The sequence below is a fragment of the Rhineura floridana genome, chromosome 2 (genome assembly GCF_030035675.1).
Source record: "Rhineura floridana isolate rRhiFlo1 chromosome 2, rRhiFlo1.hap2, whole genome shotgun sequence".
Classification (NCBI taxonomy): Eukaryota; Metazoa; Chordata; class Lepidosauria; order Squamata; family Rhineuridae; genus Rhineura; species Rhineura floridana.
The window spans coordinates 82,491,326-82,510,515 of record NC_084481.1 but is presented as its reverse complement, the minus strand read 5'-3'; the positions used below and the strand labels follow the sequence as shown (position 1 = coordinate 82,510,515).

The window sequence follows — 19,190 nt, the reverse complement described above, 5'->3', positions numbered from 1 at the left end:
CAGATGGCCAGCCTTCCTGCAGTACAGACACAATCCTTCTCTCCATCGCTTCTCCTTCTCCTCCTCTGACAGTCGTGGTCTAGCTCCCCCAATCTGCATGGGCTCTTCCCCCAATGGGGTAGGGGCTTCCACGTTGGGCGAATGGCACACCCGGGGAAGAGGGGCAGCGGTCTGTGCATGAGAGGAGTCCATCTGATGTTCAAGCTTTCTTCCCTCCAGGCGGCTTTCTATTTGCATATACAGTTGGATCAAGCCTCTCAGCGTGTCGGGGGGCGTAGCGCGTGCCAGCTTATCCAAAACTTCCAAACTAAGTCCATTCTGGTAAAAGTACATCAAGGCTAGGTCATTGTAATCCATTTCCTGGGACAAGACGCAAAAAGCATTGGTATACGCACCCACTGAGCCCTTTCCCTGCCGTAGGGTTCCCAGTTGGCGGGCAACCGTCTCCTTCCTCTGCGGGTCACGAAACATCTTGGACATCACATTCTTAAAGGCATCAAACTGCCACAGTACAGGGTCATTGCAAATCAAGTACGGCGTAGCCCATTTTGCCACCTCCCCCTCCAGGAGGCTAATGATGAATGCCACCTTAGCATCATCAGTCAGGAACTCAGCTTGTCGCACATGGATGTATAACTCACATTGGGCTAGGAATGTGGCAAACTGGTCCCTCTGGCCCCCATAACGAGCAGGGAGCCCCACAGGAGACTTGACTGGGGCTGGGGCCGCCGCCGCCCTGGGCAGTGCGGCTTGGATCTGGGCAATCAGGGCTCAGAGATTCTGATTGTCCACTTGCAAAGCTTGAGTGGCTGTTCGAAGAGTCTGGTTTTCCGCTTCCAGGGCTTGCGTAGCCATGCGGAGATTCTGGAGGTCGGCATCCAAAGTTTCCACGGTTACTGGATTCCCCCGATGGCCCCGTTCACATCCATGTCGTCCGTCATGGGAGCAGAGACAAGGAGGGATGGTGGTTGAGTCAAACTGTCCGGTTCAGAGCAGGAATCACGAGTTGGAGACGAGGGTGCAAGGAACTCTTGCTTTATTAATGTAATGGATACATCAAAGGCTGAGCGCCTCATAGAAAAGACCCTATGCTAACTCACTGCAAGTCCCTAACTACCCTCTAGACATGCTCTGCAACGTGTGATGAAAGTTGACTCAACGCCCCATTCACAGTCCGGCAGTCTTAAATAGGAGAGGTGTTGGAGCGTAACCTGTCCTTCGCACACACGCCCTCTGCCCTGTCCACTTCTCCCTACGTTGTGAGCGTGGTGAAGGGGGGCAAGTCTCCACGGGCTCATCTGACAGAACAGGGTCCTTATCTGCGTTGGGCGTCTCTGGGATACTGCTTGGCGCAGGAGTTACTGCTCTTTCGGAATCCTCCCCTAACGGCTCCATGGGGGTGCTTGATGGCTGAGCGCTGTCCCATTCAGGGGCAGGGCCATCCGTGGGAACTGGCAGGGCGGCTAGCTCGCTCTCTTCCTCAAGGTCTGGGCTAGACTCAACAACAGCTGAATCGTCCATGCCTGCTGACGGCTGAGGCTCCTGCAACTCATGCCTTCCCCCTCCTTGATCCTCAGGAAAGAGGCTGGGCTCAACACCCCCAACACCCCTGGGCTCAACAGTAATCTGTAAAGCACAGGGTGATTTTCTTCTGAAATTCCTTGGTCCCTTCCATTATCCAACGTATGTTTGCAATATGATCTCTGGTACCTCTTCCCTTTCTGAATCCAGGTTGGCATTTCTTGCTCCATATATGGTAAGAGCCTTTGTTGCAGAATCTTGAGCATTACTTTACTTGCATGGGATATTAAGACAATAGTTCGATAATTACCGCACTCCCTGGGATCTCCTTTCTTTGGAATTGGGTTGTATAGTGAACGTTTCCAGTCTGTGGGCCATTGTTTAGTTTTCCGTATTTGTTGACAATTTTTTGTCAAAATTTGGACAGATTCAGTCTCAGTACTTGTAGCAACTCTGTTGGTATGCCATCTGTTCCTGGTGATTTGTTTCTTCCAAGTATTTGAAGAGCAGCTTTCATCTCACTTTCTAAAATTTCTGGTTCTTCAACATACAGTTCCTCTGTGAATGAATATGTCATCCTTGCATCTCTTTTATAGAGTTCTTTAGTGTATTGTTTCCATCTTCCTTTTACTTCATCTCAGTCAGTCAGTATGTTCCCCTGTTGATTATTCAACATCCCTATCCTTGGTTTAAATTTCCCTTTCATTTCTCTGATCTTTTGGAATAGGGCTCTTGTTCTACCATTTTTGTTGTCCTCTTCTATTTCTATATAATAACTATTACAATAGTCCTCTTTGTCCCTACGTACTAGTCGCTGTATTGTTGTATTTAGGGTTCTGACTGTGTTTCTATCTCCTTTTGCTTTTGCTTTCCTTCTCTCTAACCATTTAAAGAGTTTCTTTAGTCATCCATTGAAGTCTTTCTCTCTTTTTAATGAGAGGTATTGTATTTTTGCATTCTTCCTTGATAATGTCTCTGACTTCAGTCCATAGTTCTGGTTCTCTGTCAACTCAGTTTAAAGCCTCAAATCTGTTCCTTATTTGATCTTTATATTCTTCTGTGATGTTATTTAAATTGTGTTTTGGCCTTATGATTGCTTTGTTGTTCTTCTTTAGCTTTACTCTGATTTTTGATATGACCAGTTCATGATCTGTACCACAGTCTGCTCCTGGTCTTGTTTTTGCAGAAAGTATGAAACTTCTCCATCTTCTGCTACCAATTACATAATCAATTTGATTCCTATAATGACCATTTGGTGATGTACAGTTGTCTTTTTGGTTGCTCAAAAAATGTGTTTGCAAGAAACCAATTATTGGCTTCACAGAATTCAGTAAGTCTTTCTCCTGCCTCATTTTTATCTCCTAAGCCCCATTTCCTCACAATTCCTAGTTCTTCTCTGTTCCCTACTTTTGCATTCCAATCCCCCATGATTATCAGCAATCTTGTTTTGGGCGTGTGATCAATTTCCTCCTGTACTTCTGCGTAAAATCTCTCCAATTCCTCTTCTTCTGCATTTGCTGTTGGAGAGTAGACTTGGATGATGGTTATGCTAATAGGTTTCCCATTAAATCTCATTGATATAACTGGCTCAGACCTTGCTTTATAGCTCTTAATTGTTTTTGCTATGTCACTTCTCACTGTTAAAGCAACCCCGTTTCTTCTTAATTTCTCATTTCCTGCATAAAATATTTTGTAGTTGCCTGATTGAAAATGTCCCATTCCCGTCCATTTTAATTCACTCATGCCAACTACTGTACTGTTGATACGCTCCATTTCTTTCTTGACAATTTCTAATTTTCCCTGGTTCATGCTTCTCACATTCTATGTTCCTATTGTATGCGTTGTACAACTCCAGACTCTCCTTTTGCATCTGTGCGCATCAGCCTCTGGGCTTCCTTTTGGCTTTGACCCAGCTGTGTCATTAGTCACAGCTCTAGTCATACGTGTCCTACTCACCAGTAACTCGGTGAGTGCCTTCTGACCTGGGAGTCTCATCTTCCAGCACTACCTTGTGTAGCATTTTGGATACTCTGTTCATAGCGTTTTCATGGTAAGAGGCATTCAGAGGTGGTTTACTATTGCCTTCCTCTGAGTTTGGATGCATCTTAGTCTGGTGTCTCCGCTTTGACCATTCTGCCATGGGTGCCCCTGCTAGGAGTCTAGCCTCTTGGTCTAGACTCCTGATGGCATTGCTCTCAGCTTCTTCAACACTCTCAAACCCTTTCACCACGTTAAGGTGTGCATCCTAGAGGGTATTAAATATACTGTGTTGTATTCAACACAGCACGAAGGCAATCGTTCTGTCAGTACAAGTGATGGAACAGTCTCTCCCTCCTCTTCTCTCCCTGTGCACCCCTAAATCTGTTCTGGGGGTTCTCCCAACCCTCCAGAGCAGATTTGGGAGTGGCACAGGGCAGGCATGGGGACAGGAGAGAGGGAAACCCATTGCACTACTGCTAACTCTAGAGCTAGTGCAGCAGGTTAGTTGAATACTGCCCACTGTAATTAGGTATAAGCCTCATGTATGAAACACCATTTAATGTGCATCCAGATCAGTGTCCCTATATACTCTAACTAATGGGGGGGTATAATGTGTTTTGTTTCACAATAAACACATCTTGATTCTTTAACAATAAGAATAGTATACTTTAATCACCATTCCATAGGGCACAGTCTTTACATCTGCTTATGCTGTGCTTCACCCATCTCAACTGCACTCCAACTGCCCTTAACTGACAATTCCAAGACCTTAAAGAGATATTACAGCACATCTCTGTTCTGTAACAATAAAACAAATAAACCAATACAGCAACAATAAACCAAATACATACTGATGAAACTTTCTCATTGCATATAATACCGCAAGTAGCTGTTTCTCTATTTGACCATAATTTTGCTCTGCTGAACTAAGTGACCTTGACGCGTAACACACAGGTTTATTTCCTTGAAGCAAACATGCTCCCAGACCATCTTTTGATGCATCTGCTTGCACAGTAACTGGTTTGGTAATATCAAAATATTGCAGTACAGGTGCTTGACATAGTTGCATTTTAAGCAACTCAAAAGCTTTTTTATGTTCAGGCATCCACTTAAATGAAATATATTTTCTTAATAAATTACGCAAAGGTGCTGTTAGTTCTGCCTCACCCAGAATATATTTGGATAAATACTGCACAGACCCTAAAAATCTAAGAACACTTTGTTTATCTTGCGGACACTTCATCTCAGAAATAGCCTTCACTTTATCAGGGTCGGGACATACTCCTTGAGCAGTAACTATTTGACCCATGTACTTTACAGAGTCAACCTTAAATTGAATTTTATCCATATTAAACGATGTTTTTAGTACGTGCTGTATCCATAACTTGACAAAGAATCTGATCATGCTGCTCTTAGGTTGCTGCCGCAATAATCATATCATCAGCTATCATATAACCCCCTCTTATATGACCAAAAACTTCCTCATTTTTCTGTTGAAATACTTCACTAGAAGACTTAAGCCCAAATGGCAAACGATTAAAACAATATCGACCCCAAGGTGTATTAAATGTACATAACCGTGAAGAATGTGCATCTAGCTTGACTTGCCAATAACCATCCTTTTCATCAAAAATAGTAAAGAACTTCATTCCTGCTAGACGTCTCAAAACATCCTCTGTTGTAGGAATTGTATAATGTTGTCGACGAACTGCTTTATTCAAATCCCGAGGATCAAGACATATCCGTAACTTTCCATTCTTCTTCTCTGTAATAACAAGACTACTGACCCACTCTGTAGGACCTATCACCCTGGATATCACTCCAGCATTTCTCATTTGTCCTAAAGTCTCTTTCAGTTTATTCAATATGGCAAAAGGAATTTTTCTACATCCATGAATAACAGGAGCCACAGTAGGATCAATATGTATGTGGTGGATACCTTCAAATTCACCAAGCCCATCAAACACACCAGAATATTTCTCAAGTAGCTGTTCTTTCATTAATGATTGAACTGTAGTCACATTATCAATTCGACAAACTAAATCCAGAGTCTCACAAGCTGCTCGCCCAAGCAATGGAAGAGAGGATCCGTCTGTTACATAAAACATCAGCTTTGCTGCCCCTCTGGAAGTACGACAATCAAGAACAATAGCTCCCACAGGCTTTATACGATTCCCACCATAAGACACAAGACAAACATCAGTTTTAAACACCTTTTTGTCTGGTAACTCATGAAATATTTGTAGAGGCAAAACATTTGCTTCAGCTCCTGTATCCAACTTAAACCGTACTGAGAGTCCTTGCAGAACTATATCAACATACCATCCATTCACCAAATCTTTACCAGCTTCATGAGTTAATTCTCCTATAAACAAACTGTTTAAATCTAGCTCATGCATCGAATAATTCTGTTGCTCCTTTTTGGCACTGACTAAATTTACTTTGCATACTCTAGCAAAATGATTTTTCATACGACATTTATAACAGGTTTTTCCAAACGCTGGACAATTTCGAGGTGGATGCACAGTACCACAACAGGAGCATCTACTATATTTAATCTGCTCATATTTATCTTTAGATTGAAACTTATCAGATCCAAAAGCCTGTACTGGACTTTTCCCATGGGTTTTATCAATCACAGGTACTGTATGTAGCTCTTGACCATCTCTTGAGGGAGTTGACATAGCTTGTAGTTGAACTCTTGTTATTTCTTCTAACCGACATATTTCAATCGCTTTCTCCAAAGTAAGCTCAGGTTCCGCAATCAATCTTTTCTTCAATTTTTCATCTTTAACGCTGAACACAATCTTATCTCGTATCATATCATTAACTGTTGCACCAAACTCACACTTACTAGCCTTAAGCTTAAGCTCAGTCACAAACTGTTCACTAGTTTCTTGATATCTCTGAGAGTGGTTCCAAAAAGCATAGCGTTCAAATATCACATTTTTACTAGGAGTACAATATATCCTAAGTTGTTCAAGAACTTCCTCTATGTCTTGTGGCCCCTCTTCAGGTAAATCAAAAGTATTGTAAACTGCCAACGCTTCCTCTCCAACACAATGTAATAAAATAGCAATTTGTCGATTCTTAGCAACATTATCAACTCCAGCTGCAGAAAGATATAAAATAAAAGCTTGGTCCCATCGCTTCCATGTCTCAGCTAGATTACCTTGCAATACCAGAGGAGGTGGAGGCCAGAATGAGTCCATTTTGGACTTCTGACACCATATAATGTGTTTTGTTTCACAATAAACACATCTTGATTCTTTAACAATAAGAATAGTATACTTTAATCACCATTCCATAGGGCACAGTCTTTACATCTGCTTATGCTGTGCTTCACCCATCTCAACTGCACTCCAACTGCCCTTAACTGACAATTCCAAGACCTTAAAGAGATATTACAGCACAGGGGGGGCTTGCAGTTTAAGAATGTACCCATAGCCAACAGATATTTCTATCAAACTCTAAAAAGCAGGGAAAGTGGGCAGCTATAGTGAATGCACCAGGGGAGCAGGAGACCTGACCTCCTCTCTGAGATATTGTACTGCCCTACAAATTTGTCAAAATGCAAACACGATTTGGGTTGGTCTTTCACAGACCAATTCATTTGCTGTGTAGCTTGGAAGAATTTGTTAACATGTGCCTCTGAGCATATGGTGTGGAGTGGAAGAGGAAGGAGGGGAGGAAGTGTAGCAGTAGGGAGGAAGGGGGAGGGGAGGAGTAGGGTAAAGGGAAACATTGTTAACAGTATCATCTTTTGGAGTTTTCCCCACCTTTTTATTCTACAGCAGATATCTGTAGTCTCCCACCCAAATTTAAACCAAAGCTGACCCTGATTAGCCAAGCCAAACAGCTGTTAGATATTTAGAACACCGATAGTTGGTTCTTACTGAGCATACCTGTGCTATCTTAGACTCCAACATTAATTTTCGTACATTAATTAAAAAACAGCCATGTATTTTTTAACTTTTAAACTACAGACGATGAAGGTCAGAGTATGGGACAAGGTCAGTAATAGGATTACAAGTACTCTGTGAACATGGCTGATATTTAATTAATTTCAACAAATTGTGAGACCATTGACAGAAAAAAGTCCAACGGGCTGGGATTTTTTTACTCCTGTTTCAGAATTTAAACTCTGGATCTCTCTGAGTGTTTTGTGTTTTGCCATAAAATGTACACAGTTGTTAAGCAAGGGTTTCTGAGTTCAGGACTATACATTTTGTAAGATTTAGTTTTGAAATGAGCTTCTGGGAAGCAGCAGAATGGCATGGGGGTATTTTCAATTTAACATGGTGGAATGCAAAATAAAAATCCATGCTGGCTGTATAATTCATGTTTTAAAAATCCCTCAGGGACAAACTAGATACAATGGAAGTTGATAGCAAGCAGCCTTGTTTGTTTCCGATGCCCACACCATTCACCCAAAGCCAGGAATGGGGAGTCTACTTTTTATAACAAAAGGTGTATGTAGGTCAAAGGAGTTTAATCTTCCCTTCTCCCCCACTTCAGTCATTTCCTCACTTCCATCAATGGAGCCAGGCTTGGAGAAAAGTGTCTGCAAAGAGAGAGAGTGAAACCAGTAAGGCAAGAAAAAGAAGTTCAGGTCTCCTCATCCACATACACCACTAGATGAAGAACCCTGTCATATTTCATATGGCCCTCATTGCCTTGGAACCAGGGTTCATGCATTTTATATACATGCAGTTTCCCATGACATTGCTGGCTTCTCTCTCTCTCTCTCTCTCTCTCTCTCCTTCTCTCTCTCTCCCTCCCTCCCTCCCTCCCTCCCTCCCTCTCTCTCTCTCTCTCTCTCTCTCTCAATAAAGCTGGATTTTCACAGTTGCCTATATGTACTCAAATGCCCATGCACACCCTAATAAATAAAAGTTGCTACTAAAATGAATTTGTAGATTAAATTTAACAAGGAAAATTAGTACATGGGTGCAATGAGTACATGGCAAAAGGGTACATGGGTACAATGGTGAAAATTCACCATTTAAAAAAGTTAAGAAGAGAATGGGTCTGCAAATGAAGAAGAGTTTTGGGACAATGACAAGGAAAAGGGAGGGTTTTTTTGCCCAGATGTATCACACAAAAGATGCACTTTTTAATGAGGTGCAAGCTTTTATGTGAAGACAATGGGCAGCAAAGTATGAACTGTGCTGGATCAAAGGTTATGGCATAGATGAGACCACATCTCATCACTTGCATCACTCATGGAAAAAGGTGATCATGGAAAAACGTGCTGGTCTGTTTGCAACAAAGAAAGCATACGGAGATAAAGAGAAAAGGTGAATAAGAGGAGACATGATAGAGGCATATCAAATTATGCATGGTGTGGAGAAAGTGTATAGAGAAAGGTTTTCTCCCTCATAACACTAGAACTCATGGACACCCAATGAAGCTGAATATTAGAAGATTCAGGACAGACAAAAGAAAATGCTTTTTTACACAGCACACATTTGAAATTCGCTCCCAAAGAGGTAGTGGTGACCAGTAAATTTGATGCTTTTAAAAAGGGATTAGACAAATTCGTGGAGGATAATGCTATCAGTGGCTACTAGCCATGATGGCTATGTTCTACCTGCCATTGTCAGAGGCAGTGTGCCTCTGAATATCCATTGCTGGGAATCATGCTGCTGCTGCTGCAGGCTCTGGCACTCAGGTTCTGCTTGCAGGCTTCTTCTGGGCATCTGGTTGGCCACTGTGAGAACAGGATGCTGGACGAGATGAGCCTTTGGCCTGATATAGCAGGCTCTTCTTATGTTACAGTGTGGATTGGATGTGCAGCAGCATACACTAACACTCCCCTCCACAATTTTTTCCCTTGTGCATTGCCTGAATAGGGTTTATGACCATCAATGTTTGGGAATACCCTGATGCCAAAAGATGCATTCCTTGTCTACCGTGTATATGTCAATGGACACTCTCTTAACCGAGTTCTAAAGTAGTTTTTACTAGCAATATCCAATTATGGCTTTGTGCTAGTAGGAAGTGCCTCTGCTTGGGCAAGGCGGGTCACCTGATTTTTGGCAGTGCACCCTACCTACTTCCACCCTCCATGACATATACCATACTATTCTGGAAGGTCCTCTAACTCTCAGGAACAACTTTTCGGGCAGGGGGTGACAATGGGTAGGGGAGAGCAATGACAGGTGGGTGCCCCACTTTGCACAAGTGGACGTTCTTCATGCTAGTGTAAAGCTACATTGGATACAACTCCTTTTGCTTCCATTTAAACTAAAATTCTTTTATAGTTGTGTTTATTGCTGGAAATGGAATATACAAAAAGACTCCGCCAGAGGGAAATATCTTGCTCAAAGTTTGCAAGTGCATTGGGGTAAGTGTGTTTCTTAGATATTCTTTATGCTTGGTTTTAAGCCTGTAAAATCATATTTTCCATATGTATATTCATGATTTCAATTGATTAACCATATGAGTTTTACAACACAATCCTGTAAATGCCTACTTAGAAGTAAATCCTGCTGAATTCAGTTGAGCTTGCTCCCAGTTAAGTAGGTACAGGATTGCAGCCTTACCTGTCAATAAATCTATCAGTTACATTTGTATGAATTTGCAGAGGAGTAAACGCAAAATTTCAGAAACCAGAAGCATCCTTAGGTGTTGCATGCATATGTTGTAGCAGGCATAATGTTAAAATATCCATTTCCTCCTGCCTCAAAGAAAAAGAGAAATTGATCTTTCAAGATGGTGCCTAAACCCACAGTTTTTACAAATACTTGCCCTAAAATGTATTTACTTTATTTGGTGTTAAGGGTGATAGGTGGGTCTAGGGAGGAAGGGATAGAATGCCTTTTAACATGTTGTCTGTTATTGTAAACTCCTTGCAAAATCCAGTAGTACCTAAGTCATCATCATCCCAGTCCAATAATACTTAATGATGATATTATGCCCAATTAATTGGGAGCATCTTTTTAGTCTCTTAAAAGGTTTTTGATCACTGATTGATCTATTAAATCAGGAGAGGGGAACCAAATGCAGCCTTCTGGGCCTTTGTGTCTGGTCCTTGGGACTCTCCCCAGGCTGAAGCCCTTCCCACTCACACCCTCTCTCTCCAGGCTACATCCCTCATTCGTGTTGCTTCACACTCTCCTTGAGTGTTTTTGCCTGGTGTGTGAATGCATCCTTGAACTCTAACAATGCATCTTGCTTGGTTGGATGGAGCATAGAGAGGGACGTGTGAGTATGTGTAGAAACTAGCCTCCTGTACAATGGTCAAGTTTATATTTGATGGTCCATCCACTTTTGCCACTTTGCCAAAGCTGTGTGGCTCCCAGAATTTTGCCCAGAAGGGAAAGTGACCTTCAGGCCCCACAATGTTCCCTACCCTATATAAAACATTACAGCCCTAATTAGTATGTATGTGTATAAGGTAGCTCCCCCATCTCAAGGCAGTCATGAGCTTTGTACAACAGGGCTGGTGGCAGCACCTGGCATCTGTGGGCTGCTGCTGGGGCCCCAACAACCTGGTAGAACCTACTGCTGACACCTGCCCAGGTCCCCCTGAACAGGGTAGGTGGTTAGGGGATGCCATTTTAACTTCCCACCTTCCTCCTAACATAGACTCACTTTGGGGAATTGAGGGAAATTAAAATGGCAGCCCCCAACCACCTGATACTGCTTAGAGAACAGCTTGTACTTGCCACCATGACCAGGTAAGTCTACCAGGGCCCACTAATAGCAGAGGGAGGGGCAGGACCACTAAAGGACACTTTGCCTGGGGCTCTCAGACCTGTGCAGATAACCAAAGAGAATCAGTGCATGGGGGGCACTGGAATCAAGCCCATTGGTGCTGCTTCTCAGGCCTGACCCCAGTGGGCGGCCAGGTTGGGCACTGGTCAAGGACCCCTGAAGCTGTGGCTAGGAGGATGGAACTCCCTCTCTGTGATCCTTGTCAGCATTGAGTCGTGGGGTGTGATTGCAAATTGCATCTGGACAGTGTCATGGATCATGGAGCAGGAGCTCTCCCAGGCAACACCACTCCCGCACGCACTTAAGTATGCCTGGTAGCTCCACCTCTTGTGTTGCCTCATCAGCACACTGCATGTGCATGCCTGCCATCACCCAAGATGGCGGCGTGGATGACTGGGTGTATTTAAGCACTCACACACGGGGTGTGTGTGTGCTGTGGTCTGGTGCCAGCCCTGCTGCGTTTGGCCTGTAAGCTGCACACACATAGGTTCTGGGCAGAGGATAGATCAACACAAGGAGTCAAGGAGGAGAGCCAGCTGACATGATCCTATTTCCCCCTGGATGCATTTATTATCCTCACACTTTCAGATATCTGCATAGGACTTTTATGCCAATGATTTCAGGAGCTAGTATCTGATTGCATGAGACACTTTACCCAAGGACCACTTCAAATTTACCTACCACTTTACCCAAGGAGCCATTCAGGATCAAAGGCATTACATGGGAATATTTTGTCCAACGCCTTTCAGAGCATAAGTGCATGTTGGAGCTAGACCAGGGGGCTTGAGGCCAAAATGCTCATTGGCTGTGTTCCTTACCATCCAGATCGGTGCCCTACCATCCATCATCCTGATTAGTATTACTTTACTCCAGCGCTGAAGTCACTGTGACAATTTGCACAGCAAGGCATTAGGGGCTTTTCTTTTAAGTTTAGGAAAAAAGATGACGCAGGGATGTGATGCAATGGACATGTACAAAATTATGAATGGGATGAAGGGAGATGTTACATCTCTTTGTCTTGTTCTCCCTCACCTGGCATATTAGAATCCAGGGTCAACCAGTGAAATTCATTGACACTGTATTAATTGAGGTAAAAATAAGTCCTTCCTCATACAATCATTAATTCATAAGTAACATATGAAATTCATTACCATCAGATATGGTGATGGCCACAAGTTTAAGATTTAAAAAGAAAGAAAATGGATTAGACAGTTTAGTAGAGGATGGGTTAGCTATCACAGCTAGATGGAAATTCTGCATCCAGAGAAAATATAATTGATGATCAGGTGCTGGGGATAAGCAGTGGGATGGGATAAGCTGATCACACCCTTCTCATTAAACATGGTTGGCCACTGCAGGGCTGGCTTCAGGAGCAGGCATTGTTGGGCACCTGCTGATGGCCACAGCCCTGCAGGTGCCCCACAGTTGACCCCCAGAGCCTCCTGACCCTGATGTTCATTTTCCTTGCTGTCACTGTGTGTTCTCCTGCCCCCTCTGAGCATGCAAGTAGTGATAAGAGCAAGGAGGGGAAAAGCAGCACTCTTAACATGCCTTGCATTATTCCTCTGGGCGGTAGTATACACTGGGGAAGATAATGCCCAGTGGGAACAGCAGCTAGGAAGAGGTGGACTCTCTCAGGGAAGGGGTCCACTGATGTCATCCAGCCAATAGTTAGTAGCACTGGAACTCTCAGAGTGCTGGACTAAATAAAATTTAAATGGGTCTTACTTTTTAAGGACAGGGAACCTTTATCATCTAGATTCTCAGATCAGCATTTCAAAAATTACTGACACTGCAGAGAAGTTGTCTGCTATGAAGCTACTTAGATGAACTGCCTAATATGGAATCAAACTAATGATCCACCTCTCAAACTGGACGCAGTTTAATCTTGCCACTTTTTTTCTGGCAAAAAGAAAAGGAAAACTAAGGACTGTAGGAACAATATGCCTGTCCCTTACTCTGATAACAATGTCCTTTCTGTCTTGTGGAGGTCATCCAGTGAAACAACAGAAAGAATAAGACTTGAATGGGGATCCTGTGACTTTCCAGATATTGCTAGACTGCAACTCCCATCATCCTTGACTGTTGGCCATGCTGGCTGAGGTTGATGGGAGTTGGCATCCACCAATATCTGGAGGACCACAGGTTTCCTATCACTGATATGTAGCATGAAAATAGAATCAAGAAAACAGGATAATATTGTTTTTAAAAATGATGTAAATAAATGTGATGGGTTTTTGGTAGTTGACTAATCGAAGCAAACGTAGGAAACAAACCTACATATCTCTTAATTACTTCTGTTCTTCTCTAGTTTGCTGTTACAAACCGGATCAAAAATCGGTCCCAGCACATTCCTAAAAGGGAGCACTGGCTGGACTGGGCATCAGAAAAATATTCAGTAAGTAAATATTTGTATCTGAAATATTTTAATATATATTCCTCTAATAAGATGTGGGCTATCAGAATGCTTCAGCTAGAGGGTAGTGATTCAAATTCAGGCTGACCATTGCGGCCTATTGCCGAAATAACACACAAACATTCCTTGGGTTAAATCATGGGCCACTTTATAATCAATTAGAATCATGAACCTGCAGAGGAGAAATTAAGTGCGGGAGCATTCTGACAATCCAGGCAAAGCCTGCTTGCAGCTATAGAGCAACCAAACCCTGCCTGAGCCAGGGGCTGCCCTGTGCCAGCCCCCCGGCTCCAGCCACACCCTGAAGATTTGTAGGGGGTCCAACCTGCATCACCGCCCCCCGGAGCCCTGAAACTCCGAGCGGATGAGGCACGTTGGCCCCAAAGGTGGCCTGTATTCTGCCCCTGGGCCGTATAGCCCTGAGCTGCAGGCCTCCATACCTCCTGTCACCCCCAAAGGTGCCTAAAGGTGTCACCTAGCTGCCCCTTTCCTTTTAACCTTTCCCCGCACTTCTTTGCCACAAAAGGGGGACAAGCCTCTGCTTAGTCTCCCTTTACCCCACACCCGATAAGAATCTGGTGTAAGCCCCTCTGCCGGTCCATCAGGAAGATGTCATTGCCCATGTCAGTCAAATGCATGCCGTCTGGCCTGAACAATTCCAGCCTGTCGTGCTTGATCTCTGGGTGGGGAATGACGGAACCCCCTAAGTCCTTGATGGCCTTCTGAATTTGTCTATTGACCTTTTTCCGAGCCCTGTCCATTCCCCGTGGGTCACCAGCACAGTTCCACTTCCTGTGCGGCAGGATGTCTGACCACACCAAGTGCACCCCCAGCCAGAGACGTGCAGTGGCCCGGAGGTCACTACCGGCCTGTTCAATGAGGGCCTTGCCCTTCAACAGCCCCAATTCGTTACCTCCCAGGTGGATTACCAGCACCCGGGGCACCGCCCGGTCCACAGCCGGCTGAAACAAGGCAGGTAGGAGCCCGTCCCAATGCATCCCCCGGCGTCCCAGCCACCGCACCACGGCCCATTGACTAAGCCCCAGCTGCGTTCTGAAGCAAGACTTCGCCGCCCTGCGGCCTGCCCAGAAAACCATGCTGTGGCCGCAGAGGAGGATGCGTTCCTGCTCCAATCTTTCCCAGCAACCTGTCAAAACACCAACAATTGACGTCAGGCCTCATGCATCTCCTCCAGTGGCCTAACATAAGCCTTGTATGTGTCCGAAGACCACCGGCCCACTGCCTGCAGCCTCTCCTTGGAGAAACCCAGGTGGGCCGTAGTGGAGGCCGTGCCTATACGGAAGGAATGCATCCAGAACTTACTGGGGTTCACTCCTAAGTTCCGCAGTGTGGCCTTTGCCACTGACCAAAACTGATACCTGGTAAGGGGCTGGGAGTCCCTGTGCACAAACAGGTACCCTGACTGGTTGAACCCCCTGCCCCACCGGCCCGCGGGAAGGAGCTGCTGACCCATGCCGCACCAAGAGGTGGCCGCTGTCCGCCCTATCACCGACCATGGGCTTGGAGTGTGACATAAATTGCAGCCACAGGTCGGCCTCCTTTTTGTCCCAGGGGAGGGAGGTGTCAAAGGCCGCCCTCATACAGAATGCCTCGTCATAGGTGAGCCATGCCGTCCCCTGGAACTCAGAGTAGCCCCAATATATGATATTGAGGTATTTGATAAATACTGAGGCCCTCTGAGGCTGCCTCTGTATGACAACCCCCATGTACGTCAGAAATGCAGGCAACCAGTTAGCCCAAGTGCGCTCTATACGTCGCCACTTGGGCCTATCGGGGTCCACATCTTCACCCTTATCCTTATCCTTCTTCACCGGCTCCCTATACAGAAGCGAGAATAGGTCCACATATTCCCCCTTCCATATTTTCTTCTTCGTAGCAGGCAGCAGGTGAAAACCTAGTGGGGCTGATGTCTCCCCAAAAGGTATAGCCCCGTCTCGGACTGATCCCAGAGGGTCAGCCGTCTCTGCCGGGGGGTTGGCAGACAAGGAGGACTGGGTCCCTCCTTCCCTCGCTGTCCCAGTGGTGGCTTGCCAGACCTGCTCGCAGGCCTCCCTTTGCGGATGCTGCTGAGATGGCACACCATCCCCTCCCCTTGTGGGAGTCCCTGCTTGCCCGCACCCTTCAGTTCCAGCTGGTGGAGAAAAGGGCCAGTAGGGGTATCCCCACAGGGGCCAGCTCCACTGCTGCTGCCCCTGTTGGTGTGGTGCAATGGGAGACTCACCCAGTGTGCTGCCTGCTGAAGACCCTTGCGTGTCCTGCATTGCCGAGGCCGCTTGTAAAGTGGGAGCTGCTTCAGCGCTGGGCATCCTTGCCTCAGCCCTGCTGGGACCAGCCTCAAGTGCGTCCAGTCACGGTAGGATGGAAGCAATAGCCCCTTCGTTAGCCCCGCTCATTGGGCGCTGCGTTTTTCCCCGGGAGCATTTAGGGGGTGGCTCATTAGCTCCCCCCGGCACGGGTTGGGCTGGGGGCACACTAGGCTGGCTTGAGCCATGCCCTAGGGCTCCCTTATTAGCCCCACTTACTGGATGCTGTGTTTTTTTCTGGGGACGTTTGGGGGTGGCTCATTCACTCCCCCTGGCACAGGTTGGACCTGAGGCGCACTAGGCTGGCGTGAGCCATGCTCTAGGGCTTCCAACCTAGCCAGTATGGCCGCCCATGGCGGCCCCTCCTTGCCCTTTCTATCCATCGGCGCCGGGGGTGGGCGTCCACCCCCTACCTTGGGGGCCTTTCCTTTCCCTTTTGGCCCACCTTGCCCTTTTTTGGATGGCATCCTTAGCGCCTTGCATGCAGCTGGCCTATACACTGCTCAGAAGGAAGATGGGGCACCACTTTCAGAAGCGAGAAGTGGGGTGGCTGCTGCACCAAAGGGGGGGCTAGCCTTGTTTTATCCCTGCGTCAACCTGCACCCCCTTAATCCCTGGGCCACTGGCTCCCCACTCCTGCCCCCAGTCACCCAGGCCTCCCAGTGATGATGGCGTTAATCGCCTGACCCCGAATTTCCCAGGGGGAGCCTGACTACCGCAAACCCCCTTCCCAAAGAACCCCGCAAATAAAAGCAGCCCCAAGGCCACCTAGCTGTGCTCCTTGCTGCCGCCGTATCTGCTCCCACGTTGTTGCTACCGCGAAGTTCAGGCCAGGAAAGGGGGGGCCTCCGCTGCCGCCGCCGCCACCAGGAAAAGGCCCGCCTTGCCAAAGCCTTGGCCAGCCACAGGCCTCCGCCGAAGCCCCGGAGCAGCTGATGCGGCTGCTGCCACAAAGCCCCAAAGCCTCTCTGCCTCCGCCCTGGAAAGTGCCACCACAAGCCTCGCCGCCGTCCCGCGGGTGCCAGAGTCACAGGGCCTTGCCCGGCCCGAAGCCTCGCTGCTGCTGCCCAGGCAAGTCCCACTTCACCAGGCCTCGGCGCCACCGCAGCACGGCCTCGCAACACCAAAGGCCTTGCTGCGTCCGAAGCCTGTTGCCGCTGAAATTCAAAGGAGGGCGGGAAGCTGGCAGAGCGGCCTTAAATAGCCCTCAGCCGCCCCGCCCCCTTGCTGCATGACACGTCAGTGCGCCAGCGTGCTGCATGCCCCCCCCCAAGATGGCAGCCCAGGCTTTGGCTGCGGCCGCAAACGCGCCCCTTCGCCCGGTAAGTACCGGGCGCAGAACGGGATTGCAAGTGATACTGGAGAATGTTAAAAAAAGAGGTTTGTTTTTTTCAAAATTCTAAATTGGCTTGTCATTTTTTGTGCATGTGTGCTTCCTTTATGGGGTGCATACACGTTTTTTGCAACTCTGGGAAAAGTAGCTTGAGTACAGGGAAGTTGAAGTTCCCTTTTCCAGTCATAGTGTAGATTTGTTTGTAAATGCAACTGTACCCTTCCCAAAACAAACCATCCAAGAGCAAAAGAGAGTTTTAGATCTCGACCAATCCATGTTTGCCACCAAGAGTACACTAGTCAGGAAGGTTCATCCAGTCTCAGCTTTGAGATAAGACAGGTTTGCAAATATGTGTTTGCCACCAAAAACATAATGCATTCAGTGATCCTGAGATACACTTATTTGGTGTGTGCCTCCTAACCAGATTTCTTTGCTTTTTCCGTGTGCATGCAATATTAGCTTATGTACATTTGCTCCCACATTACAAATATATCTTGGTCTGCATGTGTGATTATTCTGCGGTAACTGGGTTATCCCGAATATGCCTAGGTGTAGCTCTCTTTTTAACAGCCTCCTAAGTTGTCCTTGCATCTAAAATGTTCCACAAAGGAATTAAACAGATTGGGAAGTGCCTGAACACATCAAGTGCAAAACTGGCGTACTTACAGCATGTTTTCCTATTCAGAGCTCATCTCCTTGCAGCAAAATTATGTTGTATAAGATTTTTGCCTGTTACCCTTGCCTAATAACTATTCCTGTCTCTAACTTTTGCTTTAACAGAACCAGCTGATCACTGAAGTAAAAATGGTGACACGAGTTCTGTTCCTCTTTATCCCACTGCCAATGTTCTGGGCTCTCTTTGATCAGCAGGTAATGTACAGCAGGACCAAGTGCAGTTTCACTGCACCCTTCGGCTCTGATCTCAAAATATGCGCAATCAGTCGTAGTGGAGGGGGAACATGGGGGAGCACAGCTCCAGGTCTTTTTTCAGAGCAGAAGCAATGACACCATCAGCTACAGTGCCTAGGTAATTGACAGACCCTCCTTGCTCTGACCAGTGAATGAAGTGGTAACAAGGTTTTCAGGACCATTTCTCTAATGGGATTCCTACTTCACACTAGGGTAACAATTTCTTTGCAAGGCTGTTTTCATTTCTAATTAAAAGCTTAAGGTTACGTTTTAGCTGGGCTGAAGATCTTTTGTTAAAGCTCAATGTGTTTTGCAAGTTTAACCTTTGCAGTCAGGAATAAGCACCACTGAGTTCAATGGAGCTTACTTTCAGATAACTAGATATAGGGCTACAGTCAGGCTACAGAAAGTTTCGTCTTTATAGAGCTAAAGCACTCCTTCTTGAAAGACTTCCTTCATTCTTCCTTCATTTGTGTAGTAACACTCCTTTATATAGCTGTCTGCATTTTTAGATTTTGTGTATAGGAAATGTCATTATTAGCTCCTGCACTTCAAAATTTACTACTACACCACTGTAAAGGCTACCTTCACAACTGACTTCCACAAAGGCCTTCTTTTTGTCAATAATAACTAAGGATGGGCAAATCTGTCAATTTTAGTTTCTCTTGGTTTCTTATTTTTCCAATCTTAAGTTCATTTCTCCGCATTTTCACACATTTGCAATTATTTAAAAAAAGCCCTCATAAAATTCATCCGCAAATTTATTAGTAATTAATTAATTAATTAATTATTACATATATACGCTACCTTTCTTTTCATGATAGAAACCCAAGGTGGCTTACATATGGTTCCCAGGTGGTGTCCACCCAGGCACTGACCAGGCCTGACCCTGCTTAGCTTCAGCAGGGCGCTGGCCTCATGTGCCTTCATACCATTATCCTAAACATGCATGTTTCTGTATACAATTTTGCATAATATAGACATT

General features: G+C 45.8%; 1 protein-coding gene across 6 annotated transcripts in view; it reads left to right on the top strand.

Moving 5' to 3' along the window:
* SLC15A2 (solute carrier family 15 member 2) overlaps window positions 1-19,190 on the top strand; it is a 120,202-nt gene that overhangs the window by 59,798 nt on the left and 41,214 nt on the right. For all 6 annotated transcript variants that reach the window (XM_061609115.1, XM_061609116.1, XM_061609118.1 and 3 more), the window contains 3 exons: window positions 9,768-9,850; window positions 13,535-13,621; window positions 18,077-18,166. In XM_061609115.1, the coding sequence (XP_061465099.1) occupies window positions 9,768-9,850; window positions 13,535-13,621; window positions 18,077-18,166 (260 nt within the window). The remainder of the gene's footprint in view (window positions 1-9,767; window positions 9,851-13,534; window positions 13,622-18,076; window positions 18,167-19,190) is intronic.